The 20,000-nt window shown below is 50.2% G+C and overlaps 1 protein-coding gene across 1 annotated transcript in view; it reads right to left on the bottom strand.

Moving 5' to 3' along the window:
• Positions 1 to 20,000, bottom strand: part of LOC308148130 (aspartyl/asparaginyl beta-hydroxylase-like) — a 33,216-nt gene that overhangs the window by 8,291 nt on the left and 4,925 nt on the right. Inside the window, 10 exon segments of the mRNA XM_080521564.1 lie at positions 1,017 to 1,052; positions 1,131 to 1,166; positions 1,360 to 1,392; positions 2,556 to 2,585; positions 3,943 to 3,987; positions 4,137 to 4,172; positions 4,577 to 4,672; positions 16,183 to 16,251; positions 17,588 to 17,632; positions 18,032 to 18,253. Of these exon segments, the coding sequence (XP_080377690.1) occupies positions 1,017 to 1,052; positions 1,131 to 1,166; positions 1,360 to 1,392; positions 2,556 to 2,585; positions 3,943 to 3,987; positions 4,137 to 4,172; positions 4,577 to 4,672; positions 16,183 to 16,251; positions 17,588 to 17,632; positions 18,032 to 18,253 (648 nt within the window).

Raw genomic sequence — 20,000 nt, 5'->3', positions numbered from 1 at the left:
TGTGTTTCCATGGTAACGTTCTGGCCGTTTCCATGGAAACGGCCAGAACGCTGAAAACAATGTTGTTAGCATGCGAGTTAGCGCCGTTTGTGTTACGACGACGCAGTCAGCGGGAAGCTAGCAGTCAGTACGGCCGCTCCCCCTCGTTTCCATGACGACTGAGTCGTATCGCTGTAACCCTGGGAGCCGTTTTCAAAAAGTTGCACTTTCAGATGTTCAAAACAGCAGAAAAGCTTTCTGCTACCACTGGAAGACGTCGTCATGGAAACAAGGAAACTAAAGCGGAGACCCTCCAGATGGGGGCGGCAGAGAGCTGCAGGGGGTGAGGCTCTGGCGCCCCCTGCTAGGTTAGAGGTGGGGCTCTGGCGCCCCCTGCTGGTCAGAGGTGGGGCTCTGGGGCCCCCTGCTGGTCAGAGGTGAGGCTCTGGCGCCCCCTGCTGGTCAGAGGTGGGGCTCTGGGGCCCCCTGCTAGGTTAGAGGTGGGGCTCTGGCGCCCCCTGCTGGTCAGAGGTGGGGCTCTGGCGCCCCCTGCTGGTCAGAGGTGAGGCTCTGGCGCCCCCTGCTAGGTTAGAGGTGGGGCTCTGGCGCCCCCTGCTGGTCAGAGGTGGGGCTCTGGGGCCCCCTGCTGGTCAGAGGTGAGGCTCTGGCGCCCCCTGCTGGTCAGAGGTGAGGCTCTGGCGCCCCCTGCTGGTCAGAGGTGGGGCTCTTGCGCCCCCTGCTGGTCAGAGGTGAGGCTCTGGCGCCCCCTGCTGGTCAGAGGTGAGGCTCTGGCGCCCCCTGCTGGTCAGAGGTGGGGCTCTGGGGCCCCCTGCTGGTCAGAGGTGGGGCTCTGGCGCCCCCTGCTGGTCAGAGGTGAGGCTCTGGCGCCCCCTGCTGGTCAGAGGTGGGGCTCTGGGGCCCCCTGCTGGTCAGAGGTGGGGCTCTGGGGCCCCCTGCTGGTCAGAGGTGAGGCTCTGGCGCCCCCTGCTGGTCAGAGGTGAGGCTCTGGCGCCCCCTGCTGGTCCTCCATGTCCTACCTGCTTCCAGGGACGGTGTGGAGCTGCTGGACGCGGCTGCAGGACAAAACAACACTCAGGTTACTGGAAGGTGGAGCAGCGCCGGGAGGTGGAGCTGCAGGTGGAGGTGCTCACCTCCGGTCTCCCCCGACGACGGCTCCTCCACCAGAACTACAACACAATCACAAACCACACCTTCTCCTTAAAGGGACATGCACACCTACACCCACACCCACAGCCACACCCACCTACAGCTACACCCACAGCCACACCCACCTACACCCACACCTACAGCCACACCCACACCTACAGCCATACCCACAGCCACACCCACAGCCACAGGCGGCACAACGTAGACTCTCACCTCCGGTGGTGTCGATGGAGGACGGAGCTTCTTCTGAAACACAACGACAGGAAGAGGTGAGGGAACAGAGAGAAGAGGTGAGGGAACAGAGAGAAGAGGTGAGGGAACAGAGAGAAGAGGTGAGGGAACAGAGAGAAGACGTGAGGGAACAGAGAGAGAAGAGGTGAGGGAACAGAGAGAAGAGGTGAGGGAACAGAGAGAAGAGGTGAGGGAACAGAGAGAAGAGGTGAGGGAACAGAGAGAAGAGGTGAGGGAACAGAGAGAGAAGAGGTGAGGGAACAGAGAGAAAAGGTGAGGGAACAGAGAGAAGAGGTGAGGAAACAGAGAGAGAAGAGGTGAGAGAACAGAGAGAGAAGAGGTGAGAGAACAGAGAGAAGAGGTGAGGGAACAGAGAGAGAAGAGGTGAGGGAACAGAGAGAAGAGGTGAGGGAACAGAGAGAGAAGAGGTGAGAGAACAGAGAGAGAAGAGGTGAGGGAACAGAGAGAAGAGGTGAGGGAACAGAGAGAGAAGAGGTGAGAGAACAGAGAGAGAAGAGGTGAGGGAACAGAGAGAAGAGGTGAGGGAACAGAGAGAAGAGGTGAGGGAACAGAGAGAAGAGGTGAGGGAACAGAGAGAAAAGGTGAGGGAACAGAGAGAAGAGGTGAGGGAACAGAGAGAAGAGGTGAGGGAACAGAGAGAGAAGAGGTGAGGGAACAGAGAGAAGAGGTGAGGGAACAGAGAGAAGAGGTGAGGGAACAGAGAGAAGAGGTGAGGGAACAGAGAGAAGAGGTGAGGGAACAGAGAGAAGAGGTGAGGGAACAGAGAGAAAAGGTGAGGGAACAGAGAGAAGAGGTGAGGGAACAGAGAGAATAAGTGAGGGAACAGAGAGAGAAGAGGTGAGGGAACAGAGAGAAGAGGTGAGGGAACAGAGAGAAGAGGTGAGGGAACAGAGAGAAGAGGTGAGGGAACAGAGAGAAAAGGTGAGGGAACAGAGAGAAGAGGTGAGGGAACAGAGAGAAGAGGTGAGGGAACAGAGAGAAGAGGTGAGGGAACAGAGAGAAGAGGTGAGGGAACAGAGAGAAGAGGTGAGGGAACAGAGAGAAGAGGTGAGGGAACAGAGAGAAGAGGTGAGGGAACAGAGAGAAAAGGTGAGGGAACAGAGAGAAGAGGTGAGGGAACAGAGAGAAGAGGTGAGGGAACAGAGAGAGAGACTCACCATAAGAGTGTCCACTGTCTCGAGGATCGTCTACGACAAAAACGATTCATGTTTATCCAGAACGAGTCTCAGGTTAAAAATCAACTTGTTCCAACATCTTGTAAATATTCTGACACTTTATTTCACGATTTAAGACCAATTTCCCTCTGAATGTTCCATGATGGTCCCAGACCACGCCCCCTCACTACAGGCCACGCCCCTCCACACAGACCACACCCTCTCTACAGGCCACGCCCCCTGCAGGCCCACTTGAAGGACACATGACGTCTAGAACTCAGTAAAGGTATTTATCGTTCCTACGTCCGTCTGATGTTTACGTTCGGTTCTCAAAGAGAAACGTCGTCCGTCTGATGTTTACGTTCGGTTCTCAAAGAGAAACGTCGTCCGTCTGATGTTTACGTTCGGTTCTCAAAGAGAAACGTCGTCCGTCTGATGTTTACGTTCGGTTCTCAAAGAGAAACGTCGTCAGTCTGATGTTTACGTTCGGTTCTCAAAGAGAAACGTCGTCAGTCTGATGTTTACGTTCGGTTCTCAAAGAGAAACGTCGTCCGTCTGATGTTTACGTTCGGTTCTCAAAGAGAAACGTCGTCCGTCTGATGTTTACGTTCGGTTCTCAAAGAGAAACGTCGTCCGTCTGATGTTTACGTTCGGTTCTCAAAGAGAAACGTCGTCCGTCTGATGTTTACGTTCGGTTCTCAAAGAGAAACGTCGTCCGTCTGATGTTTACGTTCGGTTCTCAAAGAGAAACGTCGTCCGTCTGATGTTTACGTTCGGTTCTCAAAGAGAAACGTCGTCCGTCTGATGTTTACGTTCGGTTCTCAAAGAGAAACGTCGTCCGTCTGATGTTTACGTTCGGTTCTCAAAGAGAAACGTCGTCCGTCTGATGTTTACGTTCGGTTCTCAAAGAGAAACGTCGTCCGTCTGATGTTTACGTTCGGTTCTCAAAGAGAAACGTCGTCCGTCTGATGTTTACGTTCGGTTCTCAAAGAGAAACGTCGTTAGTCTGATGTTTACGTTCGGTTCTCAAAGAGAAACGTCGTCCGTCTGATCGTTTCCTTCCCTGAACTTTAATATGATCAAACTTTATGGATTGAAGGTCTCTGATTCATCATATTTTCTAAAACTCTCCCAGGAACGTGGTTTTATGTGTCGTTTCATCTCTTCTCACATTTCAGACGTTTTTAAACATGAATGCTAAACAGTTCCTCGTGAATGCTGACCCTGGACCTTCACTGTGTCTGCAGTCCTTTTCTAAAGTGTCTCACACGTCCTTTTAACACTTTTGTCTCACGAATTGAAACTTGATTTAAAGTTGAAGAGACGAACATCAGCTGACGACTCGTTTGAAGAAACGACAGAAAAACAAAGAACAATAAATGAAAAAGACCTGGAATGAAGTCGTCGTCCTCAAAGGGAGGCAGAGGGACGGCCGCTGGAGACACACACAGGGTTAACACACACACACACACACACACACACACACACACACACACACACACACACACACACACACACACACACACACACACACACACACACACACACACACACACACACACACACACACACACACACACACACCTTGGATTTCAGAGTCCACATCCTGAGACCCAGAGACTGGATCAGACACACAGAGAGGAGAACGTCAGAACATGAAGCAGGTTCTCAAAGAACGTCACACAGTGGAGGAACATGATGGAGGAGGAGGAGGAGGAGGAGGAGGAGGAGGAGAGAGGAAGAGGAGGAGAGAGGAAGAGGAGGAGGAGGAGGAGGAGGAGGAGGAGGAAGAGGAGGAGAGAGGAAGAGGAGGAGGAGGAGGAGAGAGGAAGAGGAGGAGGAGGAGGAAGAGGAGGAGGAGGAGGAAGAGGAGGAGAGAGGAAGAGGAGGAGGAGGAGGAGAGAGGAAGAGGAGGAGGAGGAGGAAGAGGAGGAGGAGAGAGGAAGAGGAAGAGGAAGAGGAAGAGAGAGTGACACATCAGCTCAGGTTTCAACCAAGGCTTCACTGTCATGGTTCCTCCTCACCAGGATCTTCAGCCGGTTCCTCCTGCCCCGGTTCCTCCTGCCCCGGTTCCTCCTGCCCCGGGGGGTTCTGGTCTGCAGGTGGTTCTGCTCTCAGGCCTGTTCAGGATTCAGAGGTTTTCAGGCATCAGTCACTTCCTGTCCAATTTCTCCGTCCAGCTGGAAGGTTCCATAGGAAGGTTCCATAGGAAGGTTCCACAGGAAGGTTCCACAGGTCTCAGAAACATCTCGTCTCTAAATTACTGAAGAACAGACTGAATCATCCAAATCCTCCAGGAATACCAGGAATACCAGGAATACCAGGAGTGTCAGGAATACCAGGTGTGTCAGGAATACCAGGAATACCAGGAGTGTCAGGAATACCAGGTGTGTCAGGAATACCAAGAATACCAGGTGTGTCAGGAATACCAGGAATACCAGGTGTGTCAGGAATACCAGGAGTGTCAGGAATACCAAGAATACCAGGTGTGTCAGGAATACCAAGAGTACCAGGTGTATCAGGAATACCAGGAATACCAGGTGTGTCAGGAATACCAGGAGTGTCAGGAATACCAAGAATACCAGGTGTGTCAGGAATACCAAGAATACCAGGAGTGTCAGGAATACCAGGAGTGTCAGGAATACCAAGAATACCAGGTGTGTCAGGAATACCAGGAGTGTCAGGAATACCAGGAATACCAGGAGTGTCAAGAATACCAGGAATACCAGGAGTGTCAGGAATACCAGGAATACCAGGAGTGTCCGGCTCCTTTAAGAACTACATTAAGTGACATTAATTCACATTAAGTGACACTAAGTGACACTAAGAATACCAGGAATACCAGGAATGCAGTCAGGAAGAGTTGCTGATGTAGAAACTCTCCTGAGAGCCGTTCTGTCACCTCATCCTGCAGAAGAGACGAGGATTCAGGATTCAGGATTCAGGATTCAGGACGGGGGGCACCATCCTCCTGAGACTTATAAGTTTTTTTTTAATGACTTTTATTTTGAAAAAACAGCATCAAAACCAGCTAATTAGCTAGTGATTCGTGACCGCAGCGCCCCCATTAGGCCACCTACCAGATTTCTGCTCAATTGGACAATGTTTGTTAGCATGCTAACGGGCATGCTAGGCCGCGAGCTATCCGAGCTAACCCTAACCCTAACCCACTGTCGGCGGCGTACGAATTACAAAAGGGACCTGCTGTTGGCCGGGTCTGCGGTCCGGCCTTTCGCGAGGTCATTTCACCAGTAGTAGGTCAGTGACCTCTGAATGACCTTTAAATAAACCTCACTGACCATTGAGAGGTGAGTGACCTCACCAGGTGAGGTCGCTCCACTGTCCTCGTCCTGGTGTCTCAGAGACCAAGTCCTGATCCCATTCAAGGTACGAATCTCGTCAAGTACACATGAAATACCCAGACGTGTTCTCGCTCCGGCCAAATACTGCATTTAGCAAGAAATTCCAAAAGTCCGTACATCTGAGAACGTACTTGTAGGTACAGTATGTACTCAGAGTACTTGAGTACATACTTGGAACTGAGACAGAGCCGAGATCTCAGACTGAACTTCCTGTTCGTCTCCAAACCAGTTTGTCTTTTGATCAAATCAATCAAACAAACGTCTGAAGTTCATGGGAGACGAGCAAAGAAGACAAAACATGAAATACTTCAGATTTTCAAATATACACATTTTATTCACTAAATTAAAAAACAAAAACCTGCACAAGTTACAAGCAAAGCACCAGGAAAAGGCCTCAACTGGTTTGTTTCCATGGTTTTGTTACTCTTGATTTAGCCGAGGGTCAAACTAAAGGCGCCACCTGGTGGAGGTGGAGGTCATGACCTCTACCTGGTGGTGGTGGAGGTCATGACCTCTACCTGGTGGAGGTGGAGGTCATGACCTCTACCTGGTGGTGGTGGAGGTCATGACCTCTACCTGGTGGAAGTGGAGGTCATGACCTCTACCTGGTGGTGGTAGAGGTCATGGACGAACGGGTCTGATGTGAACTCTGGTCCAGATGGAACGGGTCTGATGTGAACTCTGGTCCAGATGGAACGGGTCTGATGTGAACTCTGGTCCAGATGGAACGGGTCTGATGTGAACTCTGGTCCAGATGGAACGGGTCTGATGTGAACTCTGGTCCAGATGGAACGGGTCTGATGTGAACTCTGGTCCAGATGGAACGGGTCTGATGTGAACTCTGGTCCAGATGGAACCGGTCTGATGTGAACGAGCCCTAAAACCAAATCTGACCAAAGTTGTAGTAAAACCTCACGTTGAATCGATGGTTGAAAACCTCCAACACTTTTGTCTCATTGCAGTGGGTGTGGCGGGGGGGGGGGGGTCCCACCAGACGGTTCCACCCCCGCCAGACGGGACCCCCCCCCCCCCCGCCAGACGGTTCCACCCCCACCAGACGGTTCCCCCCCCGCCAGACGGGACCCCCCCCCCCCCCCCCCCACCAGACGGTTCCACCCCCACCAGACGGGACCCCCCCCCCCCCCGCCAGACGGTTCCACCCCCACCAGACGGTTCCACCCCCACCAGACGGGTCCCCCCCCGCCAGACGGGACCCCCCCCCCCCCCCCCCGCCAGACGGTTCCACCCCCACCAGACGGGTCCCCCCCCGCCAGACGGGACCCCCCCCCCCCCCCCCCCGCCAGACGGTTCCACCCCCACCAGACGGGACCCCCCCCCCCCCCCCCCCGCCAGACGGGACCCCCCCTCCCCCCCCCCTCCAGCAGGTCACAGAGCAGCAGCTTGTTAAGGTACAGTCAGTGTTGAATCAGAGTCCTGAGCTTTTGTGACGTCATGAATTCACAGCATGGTTTCATTTCTTCTTCTCCTCCACGTCGCTCTCCACTCTCCTGACGGCCGAAGCTCTCGCCCTCTCTGGCCCGCCCCCCCCCGCCCTCCCTGGCTCCCCCCCCCCCGCCGGGGGCCCCGGCCGGGTGGTGTTGGGTTTCCCTGCTCCGTCCCTCAGGACGCCGCGCTGCTTCACCACCTCCATCTTTTCCCGCAGAGCTTTCTGTCTGGCCAGCAGCTCTCTCTGGGCTCTCTCTCTCTCTGGCAGCTCTCTCTGGGCTCTCTCTCTCTCTGGCAGCTCTCTCTGGGCTCTCTCTCTCTCTGGCAGCTCTCTCTGGGCTCTCTCTCTCTCTGGCAGCTCTCTCTGGGCTCTCTCTCTCTCTGGCAGCTCTCTCTGGGCTCTCTCTCTCTCTGGCAGCTCTCTCTGGGCTCTCTCTCTCTCCAGCCTCTCCTTCTCCTGAGCCACTCTCACCCTTTCTCTGGCCAGATGCTCTTTCTCCATCCTTTCCCGCTCTTCCTTCTCTTTTGCTGCTCTCTCCATCCTGTCCTTGGCGATTCGTTCCCTCTCCAGCCTTTCCTTCTCTTTGGCAACTCGTTCCCTTTCAAGTCTCTCCTTCTCCGCCCTCTCTTTGGCCATTCTTTCTCTCTCCATCCGTTCTTTTTCGGCTTTAGCTTTAGCGATCCTCTCGTTTTCAAGTCTCTCCCTTTCCTTGGCAAGGCGTTCTCTTTCTTGCCGTTCCCTCAAAAGTCTCTCCCTTTCTTTAGCCGTTCTTTCCCTCTCCAGCCTTTCTTTCTCTTGTCTTTCTTTCTCAGCCCTCTCCCTTGCAAGTCTCTCTCTTTCTTTGGCAACTTTTGCCCTCTCCAGTCTCTCTTTCTCCGCCTTCTCTTTTTCTATCCTTTCCTTCTCCTGCCTCTCCCGTTCAAGTCTCTCCTTCTCTTTAGCGATTCTCTCTCTCTCCAGCCTCTCTCTCTCTTGTCTTTCTTTCTCAGCCCTCTCCTTTGCAAGTCTCTCCTTTTCTTTAGCGATTCTCTCTTTCTCCAGCCTCTCTTTCTCTGCCTTCTCTTTCTCTTGTCTTTCTTTCTCCTGCCTCTCCCGTTCAAGTCTCTCCTTCTCTTCAGCAATTCGCTCCAGCCTTTCCTTCTCTGCCTTCTCTTTGGCCATTCTTTCTCTCTCCATCTTTTCTCTTTCTGCTTTCTCTTTGGCAATCCTTTCCTTCTCAAGTCTTTCCTTTTCCTTGGCAAGGCGTTCCCTCTCTAGTCGTTCCTTCTCAAGCCTCTCTCTTTCTAATCTTTCCTTCTCTGCTTTCTCCTGCTCTAGTCTCTTCCTTTCCTTCTCCTGTCGTTCCCTCTCCATCCTTTCCTTCTCCTGTCGTTCCCTCTCCATCTTTTCCTTCTCCTGTCGTTCCCTCTCCATCCTTTCCTTCTCCTGTCGTTCCCTCTCCATCTTTTCCTTCTCCGCCTTCTCTCGTTCCACCCGTTCCCTCTCTTCTCTGGCAGCCTTTTCCTTTGCCAGTCTCTCCTTCTCTTGGACTATCCTTTCTTTCTCAGCCTTCTCCCTCTCCTCCTTCTCTCTTTCCATCTTCTCCATCTCTATCTTCAGCTTCTCCTGGGCGTCCTCCAGGGTCTTTTCCTTCAGTGCCCAGGCCGCCTCCCTCTGCTCCTCCTCCTCAAAGAGAAAGGCTTTGATCTCGGCCATGGCGATGAGCGCGATCCTCTTGGCCTCCATCTTGTCCTGAATCGTCCTCAGCTCTTCCTGCAGCGCCGAGCGCAGCCGAGCGCCGGAGACCAGTGGCGCTGAGGTTTGAGGACGACAAAGCTTCAGGACAAGGCGGCGGGATGACGCTCGTTAACGTGCCGCAACACCGCAAACAAGGCTCGTTAAGAAAAGGGGAGATGCTCGTTAAGAAAAGGGGAGATGCTCGTTAAGAAAAGGGGAGGTGCTCGTTAAGAAAAGGGGAGGTGCTCGTTAAGAAAAGGGGAGGTGCTCGTTAAGAACAGGGGAGGTGCTCGTTAAGAAAAGGGGAGGTGCAGCAGAACGAGCTGCAGAAACGTACGTCTGCAGTTCCTGTTGACGGAAAATCTGAACCCTTCAAAATCAGGTGATTTGGTTTTGAACTACTTCTTAGCTGCTCACACAAATCTAGACTTTCCTGAAGTTTAATGGAAATTTATAATCTTAGAATGTATGAATGTGACCAACAAAACTTTTTACTTAAAAACACTTGTAGTTGCTTTAATAATCCGGATTGCTCAATAAACTCAGGGAAGGTGTTTCTCTTTATACTCTTCAGTGTGGAGGAACAAGAATCTGGATTTCAACTTTGTTCTTCACAGCAAAAAGCCCAGAGTTGAATTAACTCCTAACAGAGTTGAATCAACTCCTAACAGAGTTGAATTAACTCCTAACAGAGTTGAATTAACGCCTAACAGAGTTGAATTAACTCCTAACAGAGTTGAATTAACTCCTAACAGAGTTGAATTAACTCCGAACAGAGTTGAATTAACTCCGAACAGAGTTGAATTAACGCCTAACAGAGTTGAATTAACTCCTAACAGAGTTGAATTAACGCCTAACAGAGTTGAATTAACTCCTAACAGAGTTGAATTAACTCCTAACAGAGTTGAATTAACTCCTAACAGAGTTGAATTAACTCCTAACAGAGTTGAATTAACGCCTAACAGAGTTGAATTAACGCCTAACAGAGTTGAATTAACTCCGAACAGAGTTGAATTAACTCCGAACAGAGTTGAATTAACTCCTAACAGAGTTGAATTAACTCCTAACAGAGTTGAATTAACGCCTAACAGAGTTGAATTAACTCCTAACAGAGTTGAATTAACTCCTAACAGAGTTGAATTAACTCCTAACAGAGTTGAATTAACTCCTAACAGAGTTGAATTAACGCCTAACAGAGTTGAATTAACGCCTAACAGAGTTGAATTAACTCCGAACAGAGTTGAATTAACTCCGAACAGAGTTGAATTAACGCCTAACAGAGTTGAATTAACTCCTAACAGAGTTGAATTAACGCCTAACAGAGTTGAATTAACTCCTAACAGAGTTGAATTAACGCCTAACAGAGTTGAATTAACGCCTAACAGAGTTGAATTAACTCCTAACAGAGTTGAATTAACTCCTAACAGAGTTGAATTAACTCCTAACAGAGTTGAATTAACGCCTAACAGAGTTGAATTAACTCCTAACAGAGTTGAATTAACTCCCACTGGGCTTTTTGCTGTTGGTCTGAAATACATGTGACTTTATTAAGTCTTCCTCCTCCTCTTCCTCCTCCGTCAATTTTTTTTCTGAACCATAAAAAGGTATGAAAATTCGGGATTAGAAAGTCAAAATAATCAAAAATACGTCATCTTAGTTGAAGTTGTTTTTATGTGTAGAATTCGACTTCGAGAATTCGAGTTTTTAATTCGACTGAACGATCTGAATGTCGACGGAAGAAAAATAAATTCAAAATGGCGGACGAGGAGGAGCTTAACCCGACGACGTCGTTAGAGGAATCCCTCGCCGCCGTCCAATCAGAACGTGTTCCAGGTCAGATGCAGCATCACTGACCGGAATGAGTCACTGACCGGAATGAGTCACTGACCGGAATGAGTGCCTGGCGGCATGGCTGCATGGCTGCATGGCGGCATGGCTGTATGGCGGCCTGGCGGCATGGCGGCATGGCGGCCTGGCGGCATGGCGGCATGGCGGCCTGGCGGCCTGCTGTGCTGCAGTGTGCTGGGACAACACTGCCTCTACAGGCCGGCATATGAACGACGTGGTTTTGAGGAGTTTCAGGACGTTGCTAACGTTTCCTTTGAGGATCAACGGGGAGAAAAACCACTTCGGCTCATTAGACGGGATTCATCTCACAACTCCTGAAACTGAAACTAGTGAACATCTTCACTGTTCAAATGTGGCGTCGGGTGTTTTTACAACACAAGTTCAAAAGTTCAAACAACCTGATGGGAGTCATAAAACGTTAAACTCTACTTTGAATCACTCAGTAACTCAGTAACTCAGTACTCAGTAACTCAGTAACTCAGTACTCAGTAACTCAGTACTCAGTACTCAGTAACTCAGTAACTCAGTACTCAGTAACTCAGTACTCAGTACTCAGTAACTCAGTAACTCAGTACTCAGTAACTCAGTACTCAGTACTCAGTAACTCAGTACTCAGTAACTCAGTAACTCAGTACTCAGTACTCAGTAACTCAGTAACTCAGTAAGTTAGGAGGTTTCATTTCTCACACGATGCGTCAGAAAAGTCTTTCATGTGTTTTCATTCGTTCTGAAGCGAAAGTGAAGTGACACTCATGCTGGGTACCTTCATCCTGGCCCCGCCTCTTCACCTCTTTCTTCTCTTCTACAAGCACACACACACACACACACACACACACACACACACACACACACACACACACACACACACACACACACACACACACACACACACACACACACACACACACACACACACACACACACACACACACACACACACACACACACACACACACACACAGGGTGTACGGTACCTCTCGTCCTCAGGCCCTTTAAGTTCTTCTCATCTGAACCACAAACAGGAAACAAAGTGACCATGAGTCATCGCCGCTTCACTGAAACTTTATTGTTCATGACGACACAAACATTGTTCTTGGAACACGGCGGCACCATGAGTGAAAGAGTTCAGAGCTGATGGGGTTGTTGACGGAGCAGCTGAGTGGTCTTAATGTTGTGGCTGATCGTCAGGAGCTGCAGCAACAACAACATTCAACTTCTGCTTTGTTTTCACACAAAAAACAAAGAAACTAAGCCTCTGACGGCGTCTCGGAAAAACTGAAGTACGATTTGAATCCACAAAGTGGATCAAAGGAAAAGTGAAAGAATCCACAAAGTGGATCAAAGGAAAAGTGAAAGAATCCACAAAGTGGATCAAAGGAAACAGAACCGTGCAACCTTAGGTTGTAAAAATATCAAACAGGAAGTTCAAAGTATTTTAAGTGCAGCATAATAACGCTGAATCATCAGTCCTCACAACCTCTCATTACATCCTGATACGTAAAGTCCAACATTCAGCTCACGGTGGTCTGCAGACCACAAACCCTTCTGATCAGTCCTCCACTATGAACCTGGAATCCTGGAATCCTGAACCTGGGATCCCGGAATCATGAGTCATGAACCTGGGATCCTGAACCTAGAACCCTGAATTAAGAACTAAGAAACCAGAATCATGTAGTCAGAGTACTGAACGTAGAGTTCTGAACCTAGAAACATGAAATGTGAATAAAAGATGTTTTCTGTGAGAAACTTAGAAAAGAAGTTCCGTCAGTTACGAACCTGGAAACGTCAGTTTGGTAGAACTTTGTGGTGCGTTTCAGTACTTTACACAATCTTTATCTCCAACAACCAAGTAACTAAGTACTTCTTCTGTACTTCAGTCATTATTCAGTTATTTCCCTTCTTCCTCCACGTGAAGACGAATCTCCTCCTCCTTATTAGGTTATATACAGACATTACTTATATATATATATATATATATATACACTTATACTGACATTGATCCACACTGAAGCTGCAGACGTAATCAGATTACATCGTTCAATTCCAACACTTCCTGTTTCAAATGTAAAAGTACACCCAGATTATTTTCACGTCTTTTCTAGATTCTAGATTTAGTTTCCAACTGAAAAAACCCCAAACCGTCTGAATTACAATGGTTGAGTTTAAAACAAATGAGAAATGTATGCTTGTGTACTCGATTACATCCCAGAACCGGTACTTTTTCATTTTTAAGTCCTTTAACTAGCATATTTTCAGTTCCTGTACAAAGAGATGAGTCAGCGTTTCACCAGCAAAGCGTCTGTTTCAAATAACTGGTACTGGTACTGGTACTTGTACTTGAGTAAACTGTGTGAGTGGTTGAAGTGACAAAAACACGTGTGGTTCTATGAAAACGTTTCTATAGACATTCAAGCACATCAACGTTTACGTTCTACGTCTCGTTACGACGTGAAACAAGGGGAAGGTTCCCCCTGAACCCCCATCTGCTTGTTCCACGTCAACGCCAGATTAGAACGGAACGTTTCATTTACCCGCCATGACGCAGCAGATTTAAAGGAACAGTTCGTCTCCCGGCTCCTCCTTTGCTGTTGTCATAGCAACCAGGACCACTAGAGGCCAGCTGAACCCCGACCGTCTGGCTGCAGCAGGTACAGTCGTGTTCTCCTGCCATGGGACTGATAAGAACCTTCCAGAACCTCCTCCTCCTCCTCCAATGGGTCCAGACCCGTCCTCACCGGCCAGGACCAGGACCAGGACCAGGACCAGGACCAGGACCAGGTGGGCCCTGCTTCCTGCCAGGACTCCTACTGGTTCTGGAGGTCTAATATGACTCCTTTGATCTCCTTGTCAGACGAGGAAACAGTCCCGTCCTCCTCCTCCTCCTCCTCCTCGTCCCCCTCCACCTCCTCCTTGTCCTCCTCCACCTTGTCCTCTACAGGCGAAGACACTACGTCATGGAGGAAGGTGAAGAAGCCATAGATCCAATCAGAGCCCTCCTCTGCTAAAATATTAAGAACCTCCTCAAGCGACTCTGCGTTGGCGCTACCGTCGCCATCTTTGGTGAGGCCTGACGGGGAGAGAGAGAGAGAGAGAGAGAGAGAGAGAGACAAGAAACGAAAGAACAAGATGGAGGAGAGGAGAAGGAAAGGGTGGAGGGCCATGAAGGGGTAAATCAAAGAGGAGATGAGGAGGGAGGTAAAGGAAAGGAGGATCCACCGGGACAAAACGTCAGACCCAAAATAAAGAGGTGATGAGATGAGAGAAGAGAGAAACCGTCAGTTTAAGATGAAGAACAGTTTGAATCAAGGTGCTTTCACACCTGGAGGGGCGGGGCTTCAGGGTTTCCACACCTCCATTTTGGTTTGGGGGCGGATCAAAGCGCCTGGACAACCTCGCGCTCAAACCAACATCGACCAGAGGAAGGAAAGAACGAGGACGTAGAAACCAGCTCCTCTCTACTTCCTCCCTCTACTTCCTCCTCTCTACTTCCTCCTCTCTACTTCCTCCTCTCTACTTCCTCCCCTCTACTTCCTCCTCTCTACTTCCTCCCTCTACTTCCTCCTCTCTACTTCCTCCCCTCTACTTCCTCCTCTCTACTTCCTCCTCTCTACTTCCTCCTCTCTACTTCCTCCTCTCTACTTCCTCCTCTCTACTTCCTCCTCTCTACTTCCTCCCCTCTACTTCCTCCCTCTACTTCCTCCTCTCTACTTCCTCCCTCTACTTCCTCTCCTCTACTTCCTCCTCTCTACTTCCTCATCTCTACTTCCTCCTCTCTACTTCCTCCTCTCTACTTCCTCCTCTCTACTTCCTCATCTCTACTTCCTCCCCTCTACTTCCTCCCTCTACTTCCTCATCTCTACTTCCTCCCTCTACTTCCTCCCTCTACTTCCTCCTCTCTACTTCCTCCCTCTACTTCCTCCCCTCTACTTCCTCCCTCTACTTCCTCCCTCTACTTCCTCCCCTCTACTTCCTCCCTCTACTTCCTCCTCTCTACTTCCTCCTCTCTACTTCCTCCTCTCTACTTCCTCCTCTCTACTTCCTCCCTCTACTTCCTCCTCTCTACTTCCTCCTCTCTACTTCCTCCTCTCTACTTCCTCCTCTCTACTTCCTCCCTCTACTTCCGCCCTCTACTTCCGCCCCTCTACTTCGCCCCTCTACTTCTCCCCTCTACTTCCTCCCTCACTTCCTCCTCTCTACTTCCTCCTCTCTACTTCCTCCCCTCTACTTCCTCCCTCTACTTCCTCCCTCTACTTCTCCTCTCTACTTCCTCCTCTCTACTTCCTCCCTCTGACTTCCTCCCTCTACTTTCCTCCTCTCTACTTCCTCCTCTCTACTTCCTCCCCTCTACTTCCTCCCCTCTACTTCCTTCTCTACTTCCTCCACACTTCTCCCCTCTACTTCCTCCTCCACACTTCCTCCCCTCTACTTCCTCCTCTACTTCCTCCCCTCTACTCCTCTCCTCTACTTCTCCTCTCTTCTTCCTCTCCTCTACTTCCTCCTCTCTTCTTCCTCTCCCTCTACTTCCTCCTCTCTACTTCCTCCCCTCTACTTCCTCCCTCTACTTCCTCCTCCACACCTTCCTCCCCTCTACTTCCTCCCCTCACTTCCTCCTCTCTACTTCCTCCTCCACACTTCCTCCCCTCTACTTCCTCCACTCCTCCCTCTACTTCCTCCTCCACACTTCCTCCCCTCTACTTCCTCCTTCACACTTCTCCCCTCTACTTCTCTCCTCTACTTCCTCCTCTCTACTTCCTCTCCTCTACTTCCTCCTCTCTACTTCCTCCCCTCTACTTCCTCCCCTCTACTTCCTCCTCCACACTTCCTCCTCTCTACTTCCTCCTCTCTACTTCCTCCCTCTACTTCCTCCTCCACACTTCCTCCCCTCTACTTCCTCCTCTACTTCCTCCCCTCTGGGGTTAGGGTTTCAGGTTAGGGTTAGTGAACTCTGATCCGGATCACAAACATGGCTGGTGTTTCTCACACCCGTTTCCTCACTTCCTGTCACGGCTACACGGCTTCCTGCTAGCTAAACTGACGGCGCCCCGAGACATAGGAGGACTGTGAAGACGTCCTGATGTGGTCCAGCTGTGGATCCTGCTGCCGCCAGGTTCTATCAGTCCCATAAGAATTCATGTGTGAGCAAACTGCCCCGCCTGAAGCGAGAAGATCCGGCCTGGACTGACCTCTAGTGGCCGGAACGTTACTCAGCAAACAAACCAGGTAGGAAAGGGAACAGGAAAGATCAAAGGGGACTTGCCGAGCAGAACTTTGGCGTCCTCCACATCAAAGTCTCCGTCTCCGTCTGCGTCGTACGCCGTCAGTTTTCCTGAGGAAGGAGAGGAGTGACGTTATCTTCTCATTAGGGTTTGGGTTAGGGTTTAGGGTCTAGGGTTTGGGTTAGGGTCTAGGGTTAGGTTAGGGTCTAAGGTTTGGGTTTAGGGTCTAGGGTTTGGGTTATGGTCTAGGGTTTAGGGTTAGGTTAGGTCTAGGGTTAGGGTCTAGGTTTAGGGTTAGGGTCTAGGGTTTAGGGTTAGGTTAGGGTCTAGGGTTTGGGTTTAGGGTTTGGGTCTAGGGTTAGGGCATAGGTTTGGGTCTAGGGTTTAGGGTTAGGTTAGGGCATAGGTTTGGGTCTAGGGTTTTAGGGTTAGGTTAGGGCATAGGTTTGGGTCTAGGGTTTAGGGTCTAGGGTTTGGGTCTAGGGTTAGAGAGGTGGAGGCTTGTTAGTGAAACATCTGTTCTAGAAGTTGGGCGTGAAACCAGTTCCAAACTAGTCCAACGCAAGCCTAGAGGTACAGGACCTAGAAGCCGTCCTGAAGACATTTCAAATGTAGTTTTGGACATAAAACAATTAAAAACCCACAAAGTCTCAAGTCCAAAACCCAAGCCTGAACTAGTTGATGAATTAGCTCGCGGCTAACATGAAATCAACTGAAACTGGCCTGACGTGTTTCCTAAACTAGTCCAAAGTTTAAAATCGACCCTAAACCTGGAGCCAGACCAAGACAGCAGAACCTCTTCTGAAGTCACATCAGATATGAATCTAAAACATGAGCTGGAAGTCAAAAGGCCTGGAAACCTTGGAAAACCATTTATTGTGGAATGAAGACGCCAGCGAGCCTGAAGCTCTGGAGGGTGGAGGAAAATGTGATGAAGCACAGGGTGGAGGTGGAACCTGACCCCTGAATCCAATGATCATAGTAGCACTTCTTCAGTAGTATAGATAGATAGTATATAGATAGTATAGATAGATAGTATAGATAGATAGTATATATAGATAGTATATATAGATAGTATATAGATAGTATATATAGATAGTATATATAGATAGTATATATAGAACAAGACTGTCTGTTAGCTTTGGTTCTGCTTTCACAGAAGCGTCAAGATGAAGGGATGAGGGGAGGTGGATGACCAACAGGACGTAGTTCACTGGAGGGTGGAGGAAGGTGTGGTGATGGAGGCTGCTGCTGGTCTGGACGGAGACTTGGTCTAATGTGGGCGTACTTCCTGTCCCCCCCCCCCCCCCCCCCCCCCAGCCTGGTCAGGGAAACACTGTTGTCATGACAACTGAAGCTACAAGGAGCTTCTAGAACTTTTAGCCCTGAACCCTAGAACCTGATGGAACATGAAGACCAGTCTCAACCTGCAGGTCCACGTCCTACCTTGAAGAACCTCGGAGAAGTTCATATGGAACTCCTTCGCTCTGGCTGCATGCAGAGGAGGAGGAGGAGGAGGAGGAGGAGGAGGAGGAGGAGGAGGAGGAGGAGGAAGGAAGAGAAGAAAGAACACAAGGAACAAGACGACAAGGAGGAGGAGGAAGGAGAAAGAAGGAGGAGAGAGAGGGAGAGACCACAAGGAGGAGGAAGGAGGAGAAAGAGGGAGAGACCACAAGGAGGAGGAGGAAGGAGGAGGAGGAGAAAGGAGGAAGAGGAGGATGTTAGAGGTCAGCAGGTCAAACTAACAGACATCATCAATCATTAGTAGAGAAAACGACCGTCGACTCTGCAGGTTGTTTACAAGAATGTTTAACGTTGCTGCTCCTTCGCCCTCCATCTCATGACGCGTCTCCTCCTCCTCCTCCTCCTCCTCCTCCTCCTCCTCCTCACCCAGCACGCTGTCGTAGTCGACCACGTCAAAGTAAACCACGGCCACCGAGCTCCACACGCCCAGCAGAGCCAGCACCACCAGCCAGGTGAACATGGAGAACTTGGCTCCTCCTCCTCCTCCTCCTCCTCCTTCGCCTCCTCCTGCTGCTGCTGCGTCTCCTGCTGCTCCTCCTCCCTCGCTTCTCCTCCCGTTCTTACTCTCCGACTGCGTCGCCTTCCCATCTGCACAGAGGAAACAGGATCAAAGGAAGTGAGAGGGTGGAGGTGAAGAGCTCCTCTCAACACCTTGTTTTCATTGTTTCAACCTTTATTGTGAAGGAAAACCGCTTTTCCTGCAGCGTCAACACATCAAAGCACACATCAAAGCACACATCAAAGCACACATCACAAGGTTCTGCCACAGAATCCAGGAAAGACATTCTGAGACAGGAAAACACATAAAAGTCCATGGTTCTGTCACAATAAAAGAATCAGCAGCGTCTTTTTAACCACGTTAATAAATTCACTCCTTTCCGCCTCAAAACAGAGAAAAGCTCCTCTCTTGTCATTGGCTGTGAGATCGGTCAATCTCAGCTAAGCCCCGCCCCCTTCCTCCACCGACTGAACACAGCTGTTTCCCGCCGCGGAGCCGCCATGTTGGATTGGTTTTTGAAGGAAACAGAATTTGACTCGTAGAGAAAAACTTCACACTGATTCAGGAGCACAAATAGAATTTTTACAAAATTTACTGCAACAATTGTAGAAAAACATTAGTATAGCATTAGCATAGCATTAGCATAGCCTGTCAGTTTTTTAGTCTGTGACTTGTGCTCCTGGAACGAAGAATTGGTGAATGTGTGAATGTGGAGTTTATTGGCGGAGAGGAAGAATCAGTCTCCAGGTTCACAACTTGAAATTCCACCGTTTCTTGTGCTCAAAGCTTTTCAACATAAAACGTCCAAACAGACGAACAAAGTTCAACTCGTGTTTCTGCAGCAAATAAAAGGAAAAGAACAAACAGAGATAATGTGGCTGCAGCTGGACGGGACAACATGGCCGAGAGACACCGAGACAACATGGCCGAGAGAGAGAGAGAGACAACATGGCCGAGAGAGAGAGAGAGACAACATGACCGAGAGAGAGAGAGAGACAACATGGCCGAGAGACACCGAGACAACATGGCCGAGAGAGAGAGAGAGACAACATGGCCGAGAGACACCGAGACAACATGGCCGAGAGACACCGAGACAACATGGCCGAGAGAGAGACAACATGGCCGAGAGACACCGAGACAACATGGCCGAGAGAGAGAGAGAGACAACATGGCCGAGAGACACCGAGACAACATGGCCGAGAGACACCGAGACAACATGGCCGAGAGAGAGAGAGACAACATGGCCGAGAGACACCGAGACAACATGGCCGAGAGAGAGAGAGAGACAACATGACCGAGAGAGAGAGAGAGACAACATGGCCGAGAGAGAGAGAGAGACAACATGACCGAGAGAGAGAGAGTCAACATGACCGAGAGAGAGAGAGACAACATGGCCGAGAGACACCGAGACAACATGGCCGAGAGAGAGAGAGACAACATGGCCGAGAGACACCGAGACAACATGACCGAGAGAGAGAGAGAGCGAGAGAGAGACAACATGGCCGAGAGACACCGAGACAACATGACCGAGAGAGAGAGAGTCAACATGACCGAGAGAGAGAGACAACATGGCCGAGAGAGAGAGACAACATGGCCGAGAGACACCGAGACAACATGGCCGAGAGAGAGAGAGACAACATGGCCGAGAGACACCGAGACAACATGGCCGAGAGAGAGAGAGACAACATGACCGAGAGAGAGAGAGAGCGAGAGAGAGACAACATGGCCGAGAGACACCGAGACAACATGACCGAGAGAGAGAGAGTCAACATGACCGAGAGAGAGAGACAACATGGCCGAGAGAGAGAGACAACATGGCCGAGAGACACCGAGACA

The sequence above is a fragment of the Blennius ocellaris genome (assembly GCF_963422515.1).
Source record: "Blennius ocellaris genome assembly, contig: SCAFFOLD_188, whole genome shotgun sequence".
In the NCBI taxonomy this organism is placed as follows: Eukaryota; Metazoa; Chordata; class Actinopteri; order Blenniiformes; family Blenniidae; genus Blennius; species Blennius ocellaris.
This window is presented reverse-complemented; position numbering and strand designations above follow the sequence as displayed.